The 19,919-nt window shown below is 39.8% G+C and overlaps 1 protein-coding gene across 2 annotated transcripts in view; it reads right to left on the bottom strand.

The window, feature by feature from the left end:
- The window catches only part of LOC100024696 (serpin A11-like), a 54,859-nt gene that overhangs the window by 14,942 nt on the left and 19,998 nt on the right, over nucleotides 1-19,919 (bottom strand). For both annotated transcript variants that reach the window (XM_007473643.3, XM_056811325.1), the window contains exons 2-3: nucleotides 14,224-14,873; nucleotides 540-807 (exon numbers count right to left, since the gene is read on the bottom strand). In XM_007473643.3, coding sequence (XP_007473705.1) covers nucleotides 540-807; nucleotides 14,224-14,857 — 902 coding nt within the window. In that variant the 5' untranslated portion in view covers nucleotides 14,858-14,873. The remainder of the gene's footprint in view (nucleotides 1-539; nucleotides 808-14,223; nucleotides 14,874-19,919) is intronic.

The following is a 19,919-nucleotide window of genomic DNA, read 5'->3' as shown; positions in this document are numbered from 1 at the left end:
AGCACAGCCAAACAATTTCACCTTATACAAGTATGACGAGGGTAAAGTTTAAAACATGCCTTTGTGTCTGGAAACAACATGATCTCTTCATGGCACTATAACACTGATCTGAGAACCAAAGGAGGTCAGCTGTAGTTAGATGGCTAGATTAGAGGACAGAGTGCTGGGCCTGGAGTCAGGAAGTCCTGAATTCAAATCTGGTCTCAGACACTAGCTTTGTGACCCTGGGCAAATCACTTAACATCTATTTGCCTGAATCTATTGAAGTAGGAAACATCAAACCGCTCTTAAGTATCTTTGGCCAAGAAAACTCCATTGACAGTTTGGTCCACAGGGTCACGAAGAATAGGATGTGACTGAATGACTGAAGAGCAACAATAAAGTGGAGCTGCTATCTCCTCTCTCAAAGATTAGGTAACTGAGAAAGTTAGAATCAACAGGGAAAGTAAAGAAATCACCCTTCCTTCCTTAACCTATATCCTTAGCTACTAGTTAAGATTCCTCAATAGATCCTTAAAAACTCTGATTCCCCCAGTTACCTGGGAAACAGTAATTTGTTCCATTTCTTCAGGGTTTCTGGCTTCAGAGAATCTTCCACTTGCCTCATTTTCCCTTCATCTGGCAGAATGAGAAGGATGAGGACATTCTCAATGTATCCCATCTGTAGTACAATGCAGGCCAACTCCTTATCATACAAAAACCGGTGCTGTGCCTTTTGGTGCATCATAGAGAGTTTTATGACCTCATCCACAGAAGAACTCAGATGCTTCTGAATCCAGGAGTGCTTGAAAGCAGGCTTCCATTTGGCTTTTGACACAGAAACAAGGAAATCATGAGTGAATAAAACTCAAGCTGCCAGAGAGCTCCTTGTTGGCATTCATTCATCCAGAACTGTTTTCTTTTAATTCTCTCTATAGTTAAAAGGGAGAAACCCAAATGAGCTGTGTTGTAACCTTGCCTTTTCCTCTTACTACCTTTGGAACCTTGATCATGTCTTCTATCCTTGGTGAGTTTCAGTTTCCTCCTCTATAAAATGAGAGAGGTGGACTAGATGAGACAGAAGGTTCCCTTCAAATTGTAAATATATGATCTTATGATCTTAGGGGATCAATTTAGCTTTCAGACAGGAAGAAATAATGCTCTATGCCTGGACTACTCCCTTGTACATTCTGAAAAACACCTGAAGCTCAAAAGTCATTTCTCCCTTTTGTACATCTTTATAGTTTATTAGCTATGTAACCAGTGGCAAGCCACTTAACTATAGTCTGCCTCAATTTCCTCAACTGTAAAATGGGGATAATAATAGCACCCAGGGTGGTTGTGAGGATCAAATGAATTCGTATTTATAAGACAATTAGCACAGTGCCTGGAACATAGTAGGTAAGTTTTGTTGTTATTCAATCATTTCAGTTGTCTCTTCATGTCCTCATTTGAGTTTTTTTTTTGTTTGTTTTATTTTTAGCAAAGAAACTGGTATGGTTTGCCATTTCCTTCTCCAACTCATTTTACAGATGAGGAAATTGAGGCAAACAGGGTTAAATGACTTTTCCAAAGTCACACAGTTAGTATGTGTCTGAGGCTGAATTTGAACTCATTTTAAAGCTATTTTCTTTTTGCATTATTTTTATTTCTTTTTTCTTATTTTTTTCTTTGACCTGTCTTATTTGATTTTAATTTCTTTTTTAGTTCTTTCAGCACCTGAGACCAATTGTCATTCTTCTTTGAAGTTTTGGATCCAAATCTTACTATCCCCTATTGACTCTGTACCTTGGTCTTTGCCTCCATAGAAATTTTCTATGGTTAAGTGTTTCTTTTGCTGTTTGCTCATTTTCCCAACCCCCCCCTTTTTTTTGTCTATGGACTGGGAGTTTTAAAAGTTGATGATCCTATCTCTTCTGCTGATGAATTGTAAGACTCAGAATTGTGAGTTTTAGATCAGTATCTCATACCCTATACCAAGATAAGGTCAAAATGGGTAAATGATTTAAATGTAAAGAGTGATATTATAGGTAAATTAGGGGAACATAGAAAGTTCACCCATCATGGTGAACTATGGGAAGGAGAAGAATTTATGACCAAACAAGAGATAGAGAACATTAAAAGATGTAAAATGAATAATTTTGATTATATTAAATTAAAAAGTTTTTATACAAACAACCAAATGCAACCAAGGTTAGAAGGGGAAAAAAACTTGTAACAAATTTCTATGATAAAGGTCTCATTTCTCCAATATATAAAGTAAAATTCATAAGGCTCCAAGTCATTCCCCAATTGATAAATGGTCAAAGGATATGACTAGAAAGTTTTCAGATGAAGAAATCAAAGTTATCAATAATCATATGAAAAATGCTCTAAATCCCTCTTGATTAGAGAAGTGCAAATTAAAATGACTCTGAGGTTCCACCTTATACTGTTACAGAGGCTGGCACATAAGACAAGTGCCAAGCTAAAGAGTGTGTATCATTTCCTAAGGGAAGGGGCCCCAGGAGATTGGAATCTTGAGGAGCAGAAGATATTGGCTGGAAGAGTGGTTTGTCTCTCAGTCTGGAGAAGCCAAAGTGAGAAGGATGAATAAGACTTTCTCCTGAGGGTTACCCACTTTTTCCTGTTTGTGACTGGAAATACTTCCCCCCAACATTTCCCAATTGAAAAAGACTATTGAAGAGAAAACCTGAGAAAAAGCATTTTTAATCCCTTTCTGAACTGTGGCCAAGGAGCCAAACCCAGGGTGAGTCAACCTGACATTCTCTCAGGGGCTTAGACTGAGAAAGCCTGAGTTTCCCCCAAATTCAAGGAGAAAGGGAAGAGGGTTTTAGATAGAGAAAGGGACCCACCTTTTCTCACTTTCCTTTCCCATTTTTTTCCCTGCCAGTTATTATCCTGATTGAGTTAAGTGACATTAAGGTAGTTATCTTTTCCCCAAGCTAGCTGTGAATTAAATATGAGTAAACAGATCAAGGGGAGAGATATCTTACTAAGAAGAAACCCTTTGGTCTTAAGTAATGGAGCGGGGACAAGGGGTACAAGAGCAAATCTAGGAGAGCAATCATAGTTAAGGAGGGAAGGCATAAGGGGGAAAATCTGCAAATCCCCTCTCCTCTTTCTGAGCCATCCCTAAACATCAGCTACCTTTCTTAGATTTTGTAACCTTTACCATTCCCAAACCTTTTCTCCATTACATCTGCTGTCTCCCCTGAACCCCGCTTTGAGAAGTGAGGTTTCCACTCTTTTTCTCTCTCTCTATAAAGGAAAATGATAAATATTGGAGGGGATGTTGCAAAATTGGGACACCAATGCATTACTGGTGGAGTTGTGAACTGATCCAACCATTCAGGGCTATAAAACAATGCATACATTTTGAACCAATAATTCCACTACTAACTAGGTCTGTATCCCAAAGAGATGAAAAAAATAGGAAAGGTCATGCTTGTACAAAAATGTTTATGGCTGCTCTTTTTGTGGTGGCAAAGAATTGGAAACTAAATGGATTCTCTCAGTTGGTTGAATGGCTGAACAAATTGTGGTATATAACGATGATGAAATACTATTGTGCTCTAAGGAATGATGAAAATGATGAACAGGATGATTTCAGAAAGAGCTAGAAAGACTTACATGAACTGATGCAGAGTGAAATAAACAGAATCAGGAGAACATTATACACAGTACCTGAAACACTGTGGGGGTGATTAAATGCAATAAACCTAGCAACTAATAGGAATGCAATAAGCCAGAACAATTCTGAAAGCTTAGGAAAAAGAACGCTCTCCACTTCCAGAGAAGGAATCGCTAGAGTAGGAATGTAGATGAAAGCATATGATTTATCACTTGTTTACTTGATTATATGTTTTGGAGTTTTGGTTTTATAAGATTATTAACTTAGAAAAATGAATAATAGAGATAAATATTTTGTGTGATAATACATGTATAACCCAGATTTCCAGGAAGGGGAAGAGAAGGAGACAATTTGGAAAATATGACTTCAAAAACAGGAAGAAATTTGTTATTAAAATAAAATTAATAAAATGGCAACATGAAAGGTTAGTAAGAAGTCCATGTTTCCTACAGAAATCTCAGCAAATATAAAATCACTGCAAGAGAACTAATGAGAGAAAAATTCAAAAAGATTAGAATTAAGTCCCTCCATTCAGCAGAGAAATGCACAAAAAACAAAACCAGAAGAGGATTGAGGGTCATAAAGGATTGGACCAGGGAAACTACTGCTAGTTCAAGACAGAAAAGACAAATGCTTATGGAAGGTCGTGATAGAAAAAGCCAGCATAAATATCAGCAACCTCACCCCAAACCAGGGGAATCAGGGCAAGGAGATAAGCCAGCATGAATTCCAGCAAACAGATCTGAACTCAACCAGGACCTAGAATAATAGTGTCACAGACTGGTATCAGTTTTAGTAATCAGTCATGTGTCTGAATTGGATGTTGGTCCTAGATAAAAGAAGTAAGATAGGGCTCAGCTGTGGAATCCCCAAAGCCCTAGGAGCTACTTCAGTAGAGAGCACCAAATCAGCATCTGGGTATTAGTACCAGAAGGAGTGTTCAGATGACTGAGCTCAGGATGACCTCCAATATTGAACTGGGGCTCATCAGTGCTATGGCAAGATATAGAAACATCTCTGAATTGAGGATCATGAAAAGAGGAGAAAGTGACCAAATGAGGCCTCAATTTCAAACCTGACAGAAGCCAAGGACTGGGGTAGAAGGTGAGACCTGATACCAGCCACCATCTAAATCAGCAGTGTAATTAGCAGTCACATCCAGACCATAGAGGGAAAAGGATCAAAATGGACCTACTTAACAGTACCAGAAAGTACTAATCCAACAGAATCTGAAAAGATGAGTAATCCTTACTTATGAGAAAAGGACACTAAAGACAATGATTATGGGGTAAGAGAAGCAAGAGATAAATCCAGAAGAAGAGAATATCCACATAACAACTATAAGCTAAAGCTTAGAGAAAAAAAATGGCTCCAAGAATACCTGGAGAAATAAAGAAAAAGACTAAAAAGGAAATTATTGATAAAATTAGATCTCTAGGGGGGAAAAATGGAAGAAGAAAAAATAGTTTAGAACTGAAAATAGATAACTTTGACCAGAGTAAACCCTTTAAAAACTGTGTAATTCAAACAGATTCCAATGATTCCATGAAACAATAAGACATTTTAGAACAAAATCAAAAGGTTGAAAACTTTTAAAAAGTATGAGGTATCTGGAGGCAGAGATGACTCAATGGTTTGAGATTCAGGTCTAGAGGCTGAAGGTCCTGGGTTCAAATCTACCCTACTTTCTAGCTCTGTGACCCTGGGCAAATCATTTAACCCCCATTGTCTAGCTCTTACCCCTCTTCTGCTTTGGAACCAATACAGAGTATTGATTCTAAAATGGAAGGTAAGGGTTTTTTTTTTTAAAGCATTAGGTATCTGATAGCAAAACATACCGAGGAGAGAGAGTTTAGGAACCATCTGAGTCTCTGAATACAATGACCAAACAAAGCAGAAGGGGAACCAAATTTCAAGAAATCAAGATCTAAAGTGAAAAGGCAAAGTGAAAACAGAAACAATTTAATAATACACCTTCTGAAAGAAACAATAAAATTCTCAGTAATGTTATAGCCAAGATATAGAATTTCTATATTTAAACAAGTATTAAAGGAATATAGAATAAATCTTAAGTAACAAGGTATTGCACAAGAATAAGACCTGTCTTACTAATATGAAGAACAGAGCTTGGAATATGATATTCTAAAAGGCAAAAGTTTACAAACAAGAATAACCTGTTGTGAAAGACTAAGTGTAACTCTACAAGGGAAAATTGATTTTTCGTAGAAGTAAGGATTTTAAAGCATTTTTCATGAAAATATCCCAGCTGAGAATGCAAGGGAAATCTAGAAAGTTAAACATATTTGAGCAATTGGAAGGGCCTAAATTGTGATGAAGTACTTACATTATCAGATGGGGAAAAGGAAGGGTACCTTAATAATTTTAATGTCCTCAAGGGTCACAGAGAGACTTAAATAAGATAAACATGGAACATTGATGGAGGTATATTGTTGGAAAGGAAAGAAAAGGAGGAAAAAAGGAACTTTAGAGAGTTTGATTATAAAAGGATGAATAGAGATTGCCATTGTTGATCATATTCAGTCCCCCCACCCTCTATATGAAATGTGTCAGAAAGAAATTTAATCTTTTAAAATGTTGAACTTCTAGCAGAAACTTGCTTGCATAGGTTGTAAATTTGTAGCAATTGGGACTTGGCAAGGAAAATGAGAATTTGCCTGTGTTTAGTTTAAATTGAGGCTCTCAGTTTTTAAAAACGTAGTATAAAACAGAAAAAAAATATGAAAAAGTGCAAGAAGCCTGGAGGATGGGCAGAGAAAATGTTCAGAGTTGGAGATGGAATATCATGTTTGTGGAAGAACAAGGAAGTCAATGTCACTGGGGTGGAGGCAACTAACTGGCTTATCAGATTGAGAGCCAGGTCTAGAGATGGGAGGTCCTTGGTCCACAAGTAGCTTCAGACACTTCCCAGCTGTGTGACCCTGGACAAGTCACTTAACCTCCATTGCCTAGCCCTTACTGCTGTTCTGCCTTGGAACCAATACACAGTATTGATTCCAAGATGGAAGATTTTCTTTCTTTCTTTCTTTCTTTCTTTCTTTCTTTCTTTCTTTCTTTCTTTCTTTCTTTCTTTCTTTCTTTCTTTCTTTCTTTCTTTCTTTCTTTCTTTCTTTCTTTCTTTCTTTCTTTCTTTCTTTCTTTCTTTCTTTCTTTCTTTCTTTCTTTCTTTCTTTCTTTCTTTCTTTCTTTCTTTCTTTCTTTCTTTCTTTCTTTCTTTCTTTCTTTCTTTCTTTCTTTCTTTCTTTCTTTCTTTCTTTCTTTCTTTCTTTCTTTCTTTCTTTCTTTCTTTCTTTCTTTCTTTCTTTCTTTCTTTCTTTCTTTCTTTCTTTCTTTCCCTTTCAAAAGCACAGATGTAACCAGGCCATTTTCTGACTCAAAAATTTTAGAGGGCTCCATATCAGTCCCATGATTAAAAAAAAATCCTCTATTTGGCATTCAAAGTCTTTCATAAACTATTTTGTTAATTGACTTTAACTTTTTGTACTATGTATCAGTTCCAAGGCTAAAAGATTAAGGTTTAAAAAAACATTTCTGGGAGTGAGTGAAGCATAAAAAACCTGGAAAGGTGGGAAGAAGACAGTTTATGAAGGGCTTTGAATGCCAAATAGAGGATTTTTTTTTTTTAATCATGGGACTGATATGGAGCCCTCTAAAATTTTTGAGTCAGAAAGTGGCCTGGTTACATCTGTGCTTTTGAAAGGTCACTTAAAAAACAAAACCAAACAAACAAACAAAAAAAACCCTTCCATCTTGGAAAGGGCTAGGCAATGAGGGTTAAGTGACTTGTCCAGGGTCACATAGCTAGGAAATATCTGAGGCCATTTTTGAACCCAGGACCTCCCGTCTCTATGCCTGGTTTTCAATCCTTTGAGCTACCTAACTGTCCTGAAAGGTCACTTTGACAGCTGAGTGAGGATGAACTGAAGTGTAGAGAGATTTATGGGAGGCAGATCAACTAATGAACTACTGCAATATTCCACTTGTGAGGTGGTCAGGGTCAGAAGAGAGAAGGGGTTATAGTTGTGAGCCTGGGTAACTGAGGATAATAGTAATTTACACAGTAACAGGGAAGTCAAAGAGAGAGGGTTTTGGAGAAAAGTGGGTTCAGTTTTGTAAGTTAAGTTAATGAGATATCCATTAGGCATTTGGAGGTACAGGTTTGGAGGTCTGCAGAGAGATTATGGATAGCACATGGATAACCAGTAGGACTTGGGACAGAGATTCAGCAAAGGAAACTGAGAAATAGTGGTTAGATGAGTTGGAGGTTAACCAAGAAAAGAGTAGTGCCATGAAAACCGAGAGAGGGTAGAGTATCAAAGAAGAGGGGAGTGACAGTGCCAAAGGCTGCAGAGGTCAATAAGAATGTGTGAGGATTGGGAAAAATCCATTAGATTGGGCAATTTAGAGATCCCTGTTACCTTGGGGGAGACAAGATTGGGGTGAATGATGAGGTCAGAAATCAGAATAGGAGTGATGGTTGGCAATGTGGGGCTGAGAATTGCCAGTGCAAGACTGATTAAATGGAAAGGGGTAAGAGAAAACAGTGGAGAGTTGAATTACTTTACTAAGGGGACAAATGGGGAGGGAAGAGAGTATACCCAATGCAAGGGGGGATGGCCTGGGAAAGAACTGAGGGGTTAAGGAATTGGAGGTTACACTAAAGAGGAAGAACATATTTTGTGCTTGTAGGACTGAGGGAGTAGTGGAGTGACAGCAGATCATGATCAGATAAAGGACTTTTAGAGTTTATCAACATAGAAATGGAGTGTTTTGGAGTGATGGCAAGAACAAGGCGATGGCCATCTCTGTGTATAGCTACTGTGAATAAGTTGAGGAACTGAGAGGTTAAAGTTTCAATATGTTTATCCTTAGTATGAGAGCAAGAGTTGGGGAGGAGAGAAAAACTGAGAGCTAGACACTGAAATCATTGAGGAAAGAAGAAGAGTATTCTGGAGATCAGTAGACAACAGCTACCAGAATTTTGATTGAATGGGAGATATGGATTGATTCAACTTCAAAAGAGGAGAGATTACTGAGTCAGGAGGTAGAGGGAGGGCCTGGAAGTGGCCATGGGGAGCAAGGAGTGCCTAAGGGGGGGTGACCTCACCTTGTCAGACCAGAGAGACAGGGAAGGAGTGAAGGTGCAACTAGGGTTGGAAAGGGTGGCCAAGGAAATATGTCATCAAGAGGAAGCTGGGTCTCAGAGATAACCAGAAGATAAAAGGACTGGAAAGGAAATGATTTAAGAAGTTTTTTAGCTACTGGGTGTGTGTTCCAGAAAGCATAGTGGAATAGGTGGATAGATTAAAAGTGGGACATTGTGGAATTTGGGTTGAGAAAGATAGAAATAAGAGATCAGACAGTGGAAGATGGAGAATAGAGTTTGTATAATGACAACTGAGGGGTTAGGATCACTGGGTTGGACATTGTATGACAAAGGGGAAGTTTGCTAATCTTTAAGAAATGTATTCAGGAAGATTATTAGCATCTCTAGGGATTTGGTTTCAGGGTGGGATCCTCTCTTGTGGTAAGGCCATTCAGGGAGTGGATTAGTGGTGAGAACTGATGGAAGAGGGTTTGTCCTCTATCCCTTGCAGAAAGACCAAACCTGGAGTTAGGTGGAGGGTTCAGGAAAGAATGATGTCTCTTTGTCCTGAATTTGCAAGGAAGAGATGATTAAAAAGAAGTGAAAGTGGGAAAATGTTAATATAGAAGTCTGGTGTCCCATGGAATAGAGTCTCTTTGACTTTTTGGTAAAGGGAAGGGGCCAGGTCAGGAATGATTTCTTTCTAATCCCCTATATTTACAATATCTCTCACATATGTCCCTTTATCACCATTCACATAATGTCTACCTTTTTATAGGCCTTCGTCATCTCATGCCTGGTTTTCTGGTTAGTTGCCTTACCTTAAGTTTCTCCTCACTTTAATCCAGTTTCCACTTATCTACCAAAGTGATTTTCTTAAAGTTTGGGTCTAACCAAGTCCATCCTCTATTCAGTAAACTTCAGTGGCTGCTTGTTTTCCCCAGGATCAAATATAAAATCCTGTTTGACTTTCAAAGCCCTTCAGAATCTATCTCCTTTTTTATCTTCCCAGTCTTCCCTTTCACAAATTGTTGGTCACCTTAATTTCAGAAATGAATTAAAAAAACATAATAATGGTCAGTAGTTTTAGACACTTTAGTGATAAATTCGTTTAAATCTTTTTACTTTAGAGGAAAGGAAATTATAGCCCAGAGAAATTAAGTGACTTGGCTGTAGTTCCTCAGCTAGTAATTAGTATAACCAGAAAATTAATCATTAAGAGCTTAATCATACTTATTTAGTGCCATACCCATTGAACTACCAAAAAACCTTTTTTACTGAATTAGAAAAAACAATAACAAAGTTCATTTGGAAGAACAAAAGATCAAGGATATCCAGGGAAATCATGGAAAAAAATGTGAAGGAAGGAGGACTTGCAGTCCCAAACCTCAAACTATACTATAAAGTAGTGGTCATCAAAACAATATGGTACTGACTAAGAGACAGAAAGGAGGATCAGTGGAATAAACTTGGGGTAAGTGACCTCAGCAAGACTGTCTATAATAAACCCAAAGATCCCAGTTTTTGGGACCAAAATCCACTATTGGATAAAAACTGCTGGGAAAATTGGAAGACAGTATGGGAGAGATAAGGTTTGGATCAACATCTCATATCTTACAACAAGATAAATTCTTGTTGTAATGGGTGAATGACTTGAATATAAAGAAGGAAACTAAACGTAAATTAGGTGAACACAGAATAGTATACATGTCAGATCTTTGGGAAAGGAAAGATTTTAAGACCAAGAAAGAGTTAGAAAAAAAATCACAAAAAATAAAAGAAATAATTTTGATTACACTAAATTTAAAAGTATTTTTTTTTGTAAAAACAAAGCCAATGCAACCCAAATTAGAAGGAAAGCAACAAATTGGGAAAAAAATCTTCATAATAAAAACCTCTGACAAAGATCTAATTACTCAAATTTATGAAGAGATAAAGCAATTGTACAAAAAGCCAAGCCATTCTCCAACTGATAAATGGGCAAGGGACATGAATAGGCAATTTTCAGATAAATCAAAACTCTTAATAAGAACATGAAAAAGTGTTCTAAATCTCTTATAATCAGAGAAATGCAAATCAAAACAACTTCGAGGTATCACCTCACACCTACCCGATTGACTAACATGACAGCAAAGGAAAGTAATGAATGCTGGAGGGGATGTGGCAAAGTTGGGACATTAATGCACTGCTGGTGGAATTATGAATTGATCCAATCATTCTGGGGAACAATTTGTAACTATGTCCAAAAGGGGCTAAAAGACTGTCTGCCCTTTGATCCAGCCACAGCCCTGCTGGGTTTGTACCCCAAAGAGATAATAAGGAAAAAGGCTCGTACAAGAATATTCATAGCTGTGCTCTTTGTGGTGGCCAAAAATTGGAAAACGAGGGGATGCCCTTCAATTGGGGAATGGCTGAACAAATTGTTGTATATGTTAGTGATGGAATACTATTGTCCTCAAAGGAACAATAAACTGGAGGAATTCCAAGTGAACTGGAACAACCTCCAGGAATTGATGCAGAGTGAGAGGAGCAGATCCAGGAAAACATTATATACAGAGACTGATACACTGTGGTACAAGCGAATGTAATGGACTTCTCCATTAGTGGCAATGCAGTGATCCTGAACAACTCGGAGGTATCTATGAGAAAAACCACTATCCACATTCAGAGGAAAAACTGGGAGTAGAACCACTGAAGGAAAACAACTGCTCGATTACATGGGTCGAGGGGGATATGGCTGGGGATGTAGACTCTAAACAGGGGTCCGCAAACTTTTTACACAGGAGGCCAGTTCACTGTCTCTCGGATCATTGGAGGGCCAGACTATAAAAACAAACTATGAACAAATCTGTATACTGCTGTCTGGGATAGCAGAGGCTGCAGCGCTGGCTGGGATGGGTCTGTCATACCTTGCATAGGCCCATCACTGCCACCACTATACCGGGCAGCAGTACACACAGGGCAGAATCCCCTCCCCCAGATCACCGATCACCATGCTGATGTCTTCCATTGTGCAGCCACATAATCCTTTGCGCGGTGCCTTGTCAGAACAAGGCACCGCGCAAAGGATTATGTCACGGGCAGTAGTACTGTATGTGAGTGATGCCACAACACACAGTGCTCCTCTTGCTGACCACCAATGAAAGAGGGGTCCCTTCCAGAAGTGTGGTGTGGGCTGGATAAATGGCCTCAGGGGGCCCCATGTGGCATGCAGGCCCTGGTCTAAACAATTAGCCTAATGCAAACACCAAAATGGAAATGGCTTCTGATCAAGGACCCATGTAAAACCCAGTGGAATTGTGCGTCAACTATGGGAAGGGGTGAGGGAGGAATAGAATATGATTCTTGTAACCAAGGAATAATGTTCTAAATTGACTAAATAAACATTTCCAAAACAAAAAAGCGTAATCAATGCTTGGAGCATGAATTTTAGAAATGTAACAATGTGATTTTAGAGTAAGAATTTAGTCCCAGGCAAAAATATGTATATGTAGCCAGATTAGGAATGTAGTCCCAGGGTGATACTTGAGTTACAACAAAGCATGTGTCTTTTTAGAATAATTTTAAGTGTATTATCTATCATATCATTCATAAGTGAATTACTATGTCAATCATAAGTGTGTCAACCCATGTACTGTTGGCAAGCTAGCTTATACAGGAATAAGGAGGCTAGTCAGAGGTGACAGAACACTAACACTGGAAGCCTCAGTGGAAGTTGCATCTCTAGGAGGAATGAAAATGCTCTGGAAGGAACAATGGAAATCCTACCCCAGAAATATTGGGGACCCTCTGCAGTGGGGATAATGGGGAGAGATAGGAAACCACAAAAGTATTTGCATTTTACAAAATAGGATCTGAGGATTTTAACTTGGAGGAAAACCACAGACCTCTGGCCATGTGATTTCTCTGTCATAACAAAGCCAGGTCTTTACTCAGAAGGGTCTTCCAACATTTTAATTTTACAATTGCAAAGAATGAACTTGAACCCAGGCCTCTCTGGTTCAAAATCTAAGACCCTTTGGAACAACGAGGTAGCACAATGGATAGAACACTTGACCTGGAGGTGGTAGAACTTAGGCTCAAATATGGCCTCAGACACTTCTTAGTGTGACCCTGAGGAAGTCACTTAACCTTAGTTAAGTGCTTACCCTGTTCTGCCTTGGAAGCAATATTTAGTATTGATTCTAAGATAGGAGAAGGGTTTAAAAATAAACAAACAAGGCTCTTTCCACAATGCATTGGTTCAGGTCAAAGCTTCCCCATCTGTACAATGAGAGCATTGTACTAGGTGATTTCTAAAGGTCCTTGTAGCTCTAAACCACATGATTTTCAAAAATTCCATAATTGTGGCTTGTTTCTTATCAGGAGAATGGTTAAGATTTCTGTCTGAATCTCACTCAAGCAGTAGTACCGGAGCTCTCACAAGGGTCACCATAAGAGGTGAGAAGAAGGGCTCTTCCTAAGGCTTGTTTAGTTTGTGGTGAATCTTGTTGAGCTGGATCTCTGAGGTCCTACCTAACTCAGGGATTCTATTATTCTTTGTGACCTGAAGTGAGCCTCACATATTTGAGCAAGTTTCAAATGTCTTTCTGTCTCTAAATCACTGAATAGGGACAACTAGGTTGAACAGTTGATAGAGCAACAAATCTGGAGTCAGGAGGACTTCTGGCCTCAGATACTTTCTAGCTGTTGGCCCTGGGCAAATGTCCTTGCCACACTTCTGTCTTAGAATTGATACTACAAATTGGGAAAGTAAAATATCTTTGAATTAAAAAAAAAACAACCCAGCACTGGAGGAATCAGGAATCCCTTGTTTAGACTTCTGACCAAGAAACCAGCATGGCCAAAATAGAAGCAGGAAATGGATATAATCTTTCTGGCTTCCTTTTGATGGTATCTTGAGAACAAGAAGAGAAGAACTGATAACATAGAAAGTAAGGGTCATTAAAAGTAAAAATTAAAAAATTGCAGGGTAAACAGATGGCTTTCTTGCCTAGCCCTTACCACTCTTCTGCTTTGGAGTTGATGATGCATGGTGCTGATCCTAAGATAGAAGGTTCAGGTTTAAAAAAAAGAAATTGAGTAAACATTTCAAAACCTTAGATGTGATTCCAAGTTCCCATCAAGTGACTGGATTCATTGTGGCCCAAGGATCATTTTTGTTTTCTATTGACATCATGAATATTTGAAACATGAGGAAGTGTTGTAAATGGGATTCAAAACTCTCAGTTTTCCCAACTTCAAATCTACCACTTTCTAGCCCATCATCACAGCTGCCTCATATATACATATATTTATATATATGACATATAAATATAAGCTATTTTCCCTGTCTCATTCTATGGTAGTGGGATGCACGAGGAAACCAGACCAGGAATCACTTGGAAGCAGAGAGGAACAGAATCACATATCGGGTGGATGTTTCACTGCAGGATCTCAGATCCTTTCCAAATCTGAGGTCCTGTGGCTCTGTGGAGCAGAGATCCATTTAAATAAGAATCCTCACCTTTAAAAAATACATAATTCACAAGCATCAGTACAGTGTCCTGATTGAAGTCTTGAAGAAATTCTGTAATTTCCCCATAGATTTGTTTCCTCATATATTTGTTACTAGTTGAGAAAAAGTTAGTAAAGTTGATGGGAAAAGTTGTGGCACCATAATACTCCTTGATGCCATGCCATTCATGAAGAGGTTTTAGCTGACTATCCAGGAACACAGAATTTCCTACCTTCAGTTCATGCTTTTTGTTGTTCAGGTTTAGTTTATAGAGCAGATGCTGGAAACACTTGTGTATCTCAGATTCAGGCATTTCTGTGAGGTTGAACCCCAGCCCCTCTAAGATCTGAGTCCGAACTGTACCTTGGGTCCCAAGGGACAACATGGCTAGAGTCATGGAGATACTTATAGGGGAGAAGAAAATGTTTTCACCAGGGGCAGCCAAAGTTAATTCCTTGTATAAGCGTAGGGCAAAGATGGTATTGGTAGTGGAGATTTTATGGCATGGTAGGGATGTTTTTGAATACTTTTCATCCTGTAAGTAGATCTCTGTCTCATTATTTTCTTCATAGTCTGGTAGAGGCTGACAGTGAACAACAGCCAGAATCCCGGTAACCAGCATCCATAGACAAGTAGACTCCATGCCCAGGGTCCCACTTCTGCAAATAATGAGAGAGAGTGATTATGTCAATAATTCTGTTGTTGTTCAAGCATTTTCAGTTGTGTTTAACTTTCTGTGACCCCATTTGGGGTTTTCTTGGCAAAGATACTGGAGTGGATTTCCATTTCCTTCTCCTACTCATTTTATAGATGAGGAAACTGAGGCAATCAGTGACTCATCCAGGGTCACACAGCTACTAAGAATCTAAGGTCAGATTTGAACTCAGGAAAATGAGTCTTCCTGATCCCAAGTCTAGTGCTCTATCCACTGTGCCACCTGATGTCAAATGTAAAGCCTTCTAAAACTCTCCATGACTCCCCGTTGCCTACACAATGAAATCCAAACTTCTAATATGTAAGACTCCCCTCAGTCAGGCCTCAACCAACTTTCCATTCTTAGTTTCCATATTTTCCCTAGTATGAATCTTTTGTTCTTGCCAAACTCATACTTATTCCTCTCATCATACCTTGCATTTTCCTCCCATTCATGAGCCTTTGCTCATACTGTTATTTTTAATATGAAATGATTCTTCCTTTCTATCTCAAGAAAGCTTTCTTATTCTTCAAGGCCTAGTTCTCATCTCACTTGGCTCATAGAGCACTTCATGTTTCCTCTTTTCAGAAGTGTTATCTCCCTCTAGTTACTACTGATTGGAGTTGGGATTATTGTGTGGGTATTGTTGGGTGAGGGGCTTTCCTGAGCTAATGGTTCACTTACTTTCCCCTGTGGCTTGGAAGTTGTGTGTGTGTGTGTGTGTGTGTGTGTGTGTGTGTGTGTGTGTGTGTGTGTGTTGGGGTGGGGATTGTGCCATCAGTGCTCAGCATTGCCCTCATCATCCTGCTCCTTGGTGTGGTGAACTTGGTGGCCTGAAGTGGTCCAGTAACTGGTATTCTAGATGTTTCTCTTCCCTCTTTTGTTAGAGGATTCCATTGAGTTATCACTCCCTTGTCTGCCACCCACATCACTTCCCCTCATCTACTCCTTAGTCCTTGACCATAAAGGTAGGTTCCCCATAGAGGCAGGAGTTGGAAGGTTTGGGATTTCCTTGTGATGACATTTGAGGCCATTTTCCTTGTCCTATAGGATGAAGCAACAACCAGAATGGGGGTTGTAGGTATTGTCCATAGTGGCAACTATTCATCCTTTTGGGGGTCCAGTTTCCCCCTAGAAATTTGAATAGGGTGATTTTTAAGAGCCTATTATGTTTTTCAATCAGCATAGCAGCTTGAGACCTATGGGACACAAGACCACAAAACAGTATTGTTCTCTGCTCATTGCTGTAAAATACACGCCCTGGTCACTATGAATGGCTTTGGGAGGGCTGAAGGGTGTGAGAATTTGTTCCAGGGCATATTGTCCTTCCCTCACTTGTCCCACTGATAATCCAGTGGTAACATTACAGACTATGGGACTCCTACACAGTGACCAGTCAAAGAGAGGACATATTTAACACCCTGAGAGGTCCTATAAAGTCCACTTGCCAAATTTGATGAGGTTCCTGCCCCTTAACAATGCTGTCCATAAGTCCACATTTCCAGGGGTAGAAAGCAGTACAAAACTAACATTGCCCAGGGATCTGGTCAATGAATACTGATACTTTGCCTCTTTAAGCAATGTGTACAGTTGGCATTCCATAAATGCCCATTTCACAAGTCTTATTTCTTTATAGTAAATGCCTGGTGGTCTGGGCTGCTGGTCTTATAAAATTGCCCATTACCTAGTTGAGGTCTGCTTCCTCCACAGGCTTTCCTGGGCGGGCAGAGATATGACTGACTCAGGTTGGACGGGTTTGTACATATGCTGCAATGTCTTTCCAAAACTGGCTACCCCATACTGATTGGCTTTGGATCTGGTGGTCATCCTGGGCCTACTTGTCAGACCAAGTTGCAAGTCCATTGGCAACTGCCCAGGATTCAGTAGAGATCCAGAGGGAACTGCTCCATTGCTTCCCTGAGTCCCTCATAGCTAGATGGATGGACTTTAGCTCTGTTTATTGGATGCTATCTTGTGCTGTCAATCAATAAAAGAGGTGGTAGTTGCACGGTGGAAGGAGGTAACTATCTAGTGGAGATTCCCTCCAGAACTAGTGCCATTGCCATCTGTGAAATGCCTTAACCTTACACAGGGCCCTCCTTAGCTAGTGGGTCAAGTGAGGGAGGGGGAATATCCCCTGGGGCAGAGGGCCATAATGGAACTTTTGTCACCTGCTCATGTAGATTGCTATCTTCCTAAGATCCTGGCCTCACCCTATTCTGAAAATACCATTTTCCTTTTGACAGGCTGGCATCAGAGGCAGACACCAGCTTCCTAAGGTTGTTTTCCCTAACCCAGTATAGTATGGGAAATTCAGTCCTTAGAGGGACAAGGGCTCTGTTGCTATCAGGTGGCTATGTGACCTATCTGTTCAGAGGGTGTTCTTTATCACTGTGACAAGCAGTGTTTAGGAGATGCTGGTACATTTTCTTTGCATTCCAATAGACATCCAAACCTGTTGAGGGTCCCTAGTGGGCATGGGAACTACATATCCCATTCCTTGAAAATGACCACAGAATGCAATTTATGGTTCACTCTGCCCCAAACTCCCTTACACAGGCTCACAATTGCATGGGTTATTTCCATTGCTTCTAGTGGTACCAATGGTCCACCTGTAATAGTGTTTCATCTGGAAAAAAAAAAAGGGATAAAAAATCTTCCCTCTCTTGACTATCCTAGCTTAAAAATAGCCCTGGACTCAAGACACATGAGCTCTGCTCCTTTTCCAGGAAATGATTACAGGAGCTCAGAAAACAGCTCCTCTTCAAGCAATATCTTTACTTTTTATCTCTATGAGAGGAAGGAGTGGCTGTAGACACAGTAATGGGATGGGAGTGTATTGCTTCAATGGGGCAATTCAATAGGGAAAGGTAGGGGGAAGGATGGGGCAACAGCAGAGTGGCATTTCTGCCTTAGATCACAGCTGGGAAAAGAAAGTGGGGTTGGAGATGCCTCAGGTCACAGCTTGGGAACCAGAGCAGGGGAGAGAAGGAATCCAGGTGGCATGTGGGAAGGGAGTTGGAGAGGGGCAGATTTAGTAAATGGGGAGGAAACTTGTGCTCATGAAGAAAGAGGAAAGGGGTCAAGGAGATACTCTTCAAAGTGGGGGAAGAGAGAAAGGACAGGAGACAGAGATACTAGGTACACTGGAAAAAAACCTGTCCGGCAATTTCTTATGGTTTTAAACTCTTTCCACACATTTAAGTTGAAAGGGAATATACAGCTAGCAGGCTGTCTGTCTTTCCCTACTAGAATGAAAGTCTTGGTGCTCTCGGATAGGAGCATAGGAAGGTGAATGGATGCTCAGGTACATGGGGAAGCAAGCAGTGAAACAGGTAAGATTACAGGTGGGCAAGATAATACCTCTTAATAAGCACACCCCTCTAGGCTGAAATTCCCAATAGTTTGACCTGCTTGGTTAATTAGACTGTCAATGGAGTACCCTGCTTCCTGTGCCAATTGAATTGCTAATTAATTCAAGAATTTATGAAATGGTGTAGACATGCCTGGTTCTTTGAGTACTTGCCAGGAAATGGTAGTGGGAAGTGAGCCTGTAATCACTGTTTAATAAAGCACAGAGAGTGTAGGAGTGAGAGAAATGGAACAAAAGATGAGGCAGATGGATAGGATGGGGCTGTAGAGGAAGGCAGACAGCATGAGGAAGAGAACTGAGGGAGGGGAGATGCACTGAGAAACACTCACTAATCAGCAGTCACTGGATTTGAGTTGGGAGCCCTGGGCACAATGGCCCCAGATGGAGATCTTTTTGGAAACAAGTCTTTCCAGGTTCTTAAATTCTATTTGATCTACTCAAGTAAGAGGAACTGGGGATCGGGTACCAAGGAGCCTCTTTATCTATAAGGGTCAAAGACCAGAGCTGGTCTAAATATTCAACTTCTATTTCTAAAATCATTCACAATTTGCTTCCAACCTGATCTGTAATATAGCTTGTTGCCTAAAGATAAAATCATAATATAGAAGGAAACTTAGAGATAATAAAGTACATTATCATTTAAAGATGAAGAAAGCTTACATGCTCTGCTCAAAGATATTTAGGTAATAAGTAGCAGAATCAGGATTTGGATCTGGGCATTGCATCACTAATACCAGTCTTTCTTCTATTTTATGATTTGAATGGGATAGAAACTTTAGAGAAACAAGGAAACTTAAACGTTTTGTAATATGTATTAACCAAAGTCCAAAGAACAAGGACGAACTGCACTCACTGGCAAACTAATGACAGGAGAGATAAAAAATCAGGGCAAATGGTTTGAACTAATTTTCAGGTCTTCTTGACTCCTGGATTTGGAAATGACCCTAGTCCAAACCCAAGAGATGGTTAGGGTATATCTATGAATGAAAGGAGTGACCAGCATGGCTTCATTCAGAACTGATCATACCTGATTAACTTTTAATTTCCTTTTCTGATAGGATTACTAGTTCAAATTACATAGACAGAATATTCTTAAATTGCAATGACACTTTTGCCAGAATCTCACACTATCCTAGTATGAAAAATGAAGAGAGGGAGTAGCTGGGTGGTTCAGTGGATTGAGAGCCAGACCTAGAGATGGGAGGTCCTAGGTTCAAATCTGGATTCAGACACTTCTTAGCTGTGTGACACTGGGCAAATCACTTAACCCCCATTGCCTAGCCCTTACCACTCTTCTGCCTTGGAGCCAATACACAATATTGACTCCAAGATGGAAGGTAAGGTGAAGTAAAAGAAAAAGGGCACAGGACCGCCAACCCATCTGATAAACACATCCTCCAGCTATGCTGCCCAGTTGCAAACATTTCAGCAAATAGCTGACCGCAGGGTGTTTCAGGACTTTGCAACACCAGTTGCAACATTTCAGCATTAAGTAATATTGTGAGGTATATATATAGGGTCCTAACTCTGGCAGAACAGAACTCCTTTGCTGAGTTTTCCCCTAGCATGCTAGTGATAGCGTGCTAGTAATAAAGGCTTTCCCTTCCTTGAATTGCATTGTCTTTGTGTTCTCCTTGG

Source organism: Monodelphis domestica, chromosome 1, assembly GCF_027887165.1.
Source record: "Monodelphis domestica isolate mMonDom1 chromosome 1, mMonDom1.pri, whole genome shotgun sequence".
Taxonomy (NCBI): Eukaryota; Metazoa; Chordata; class Mammalia; order Didelphimorphia; family Didelphidae; genus Monodelphis; species Monodelphis domestica.
Note: the sequence above shows the minus strand (reverse complement) of the source record. Positions and strands in the feature narration are given on the sequence as shown.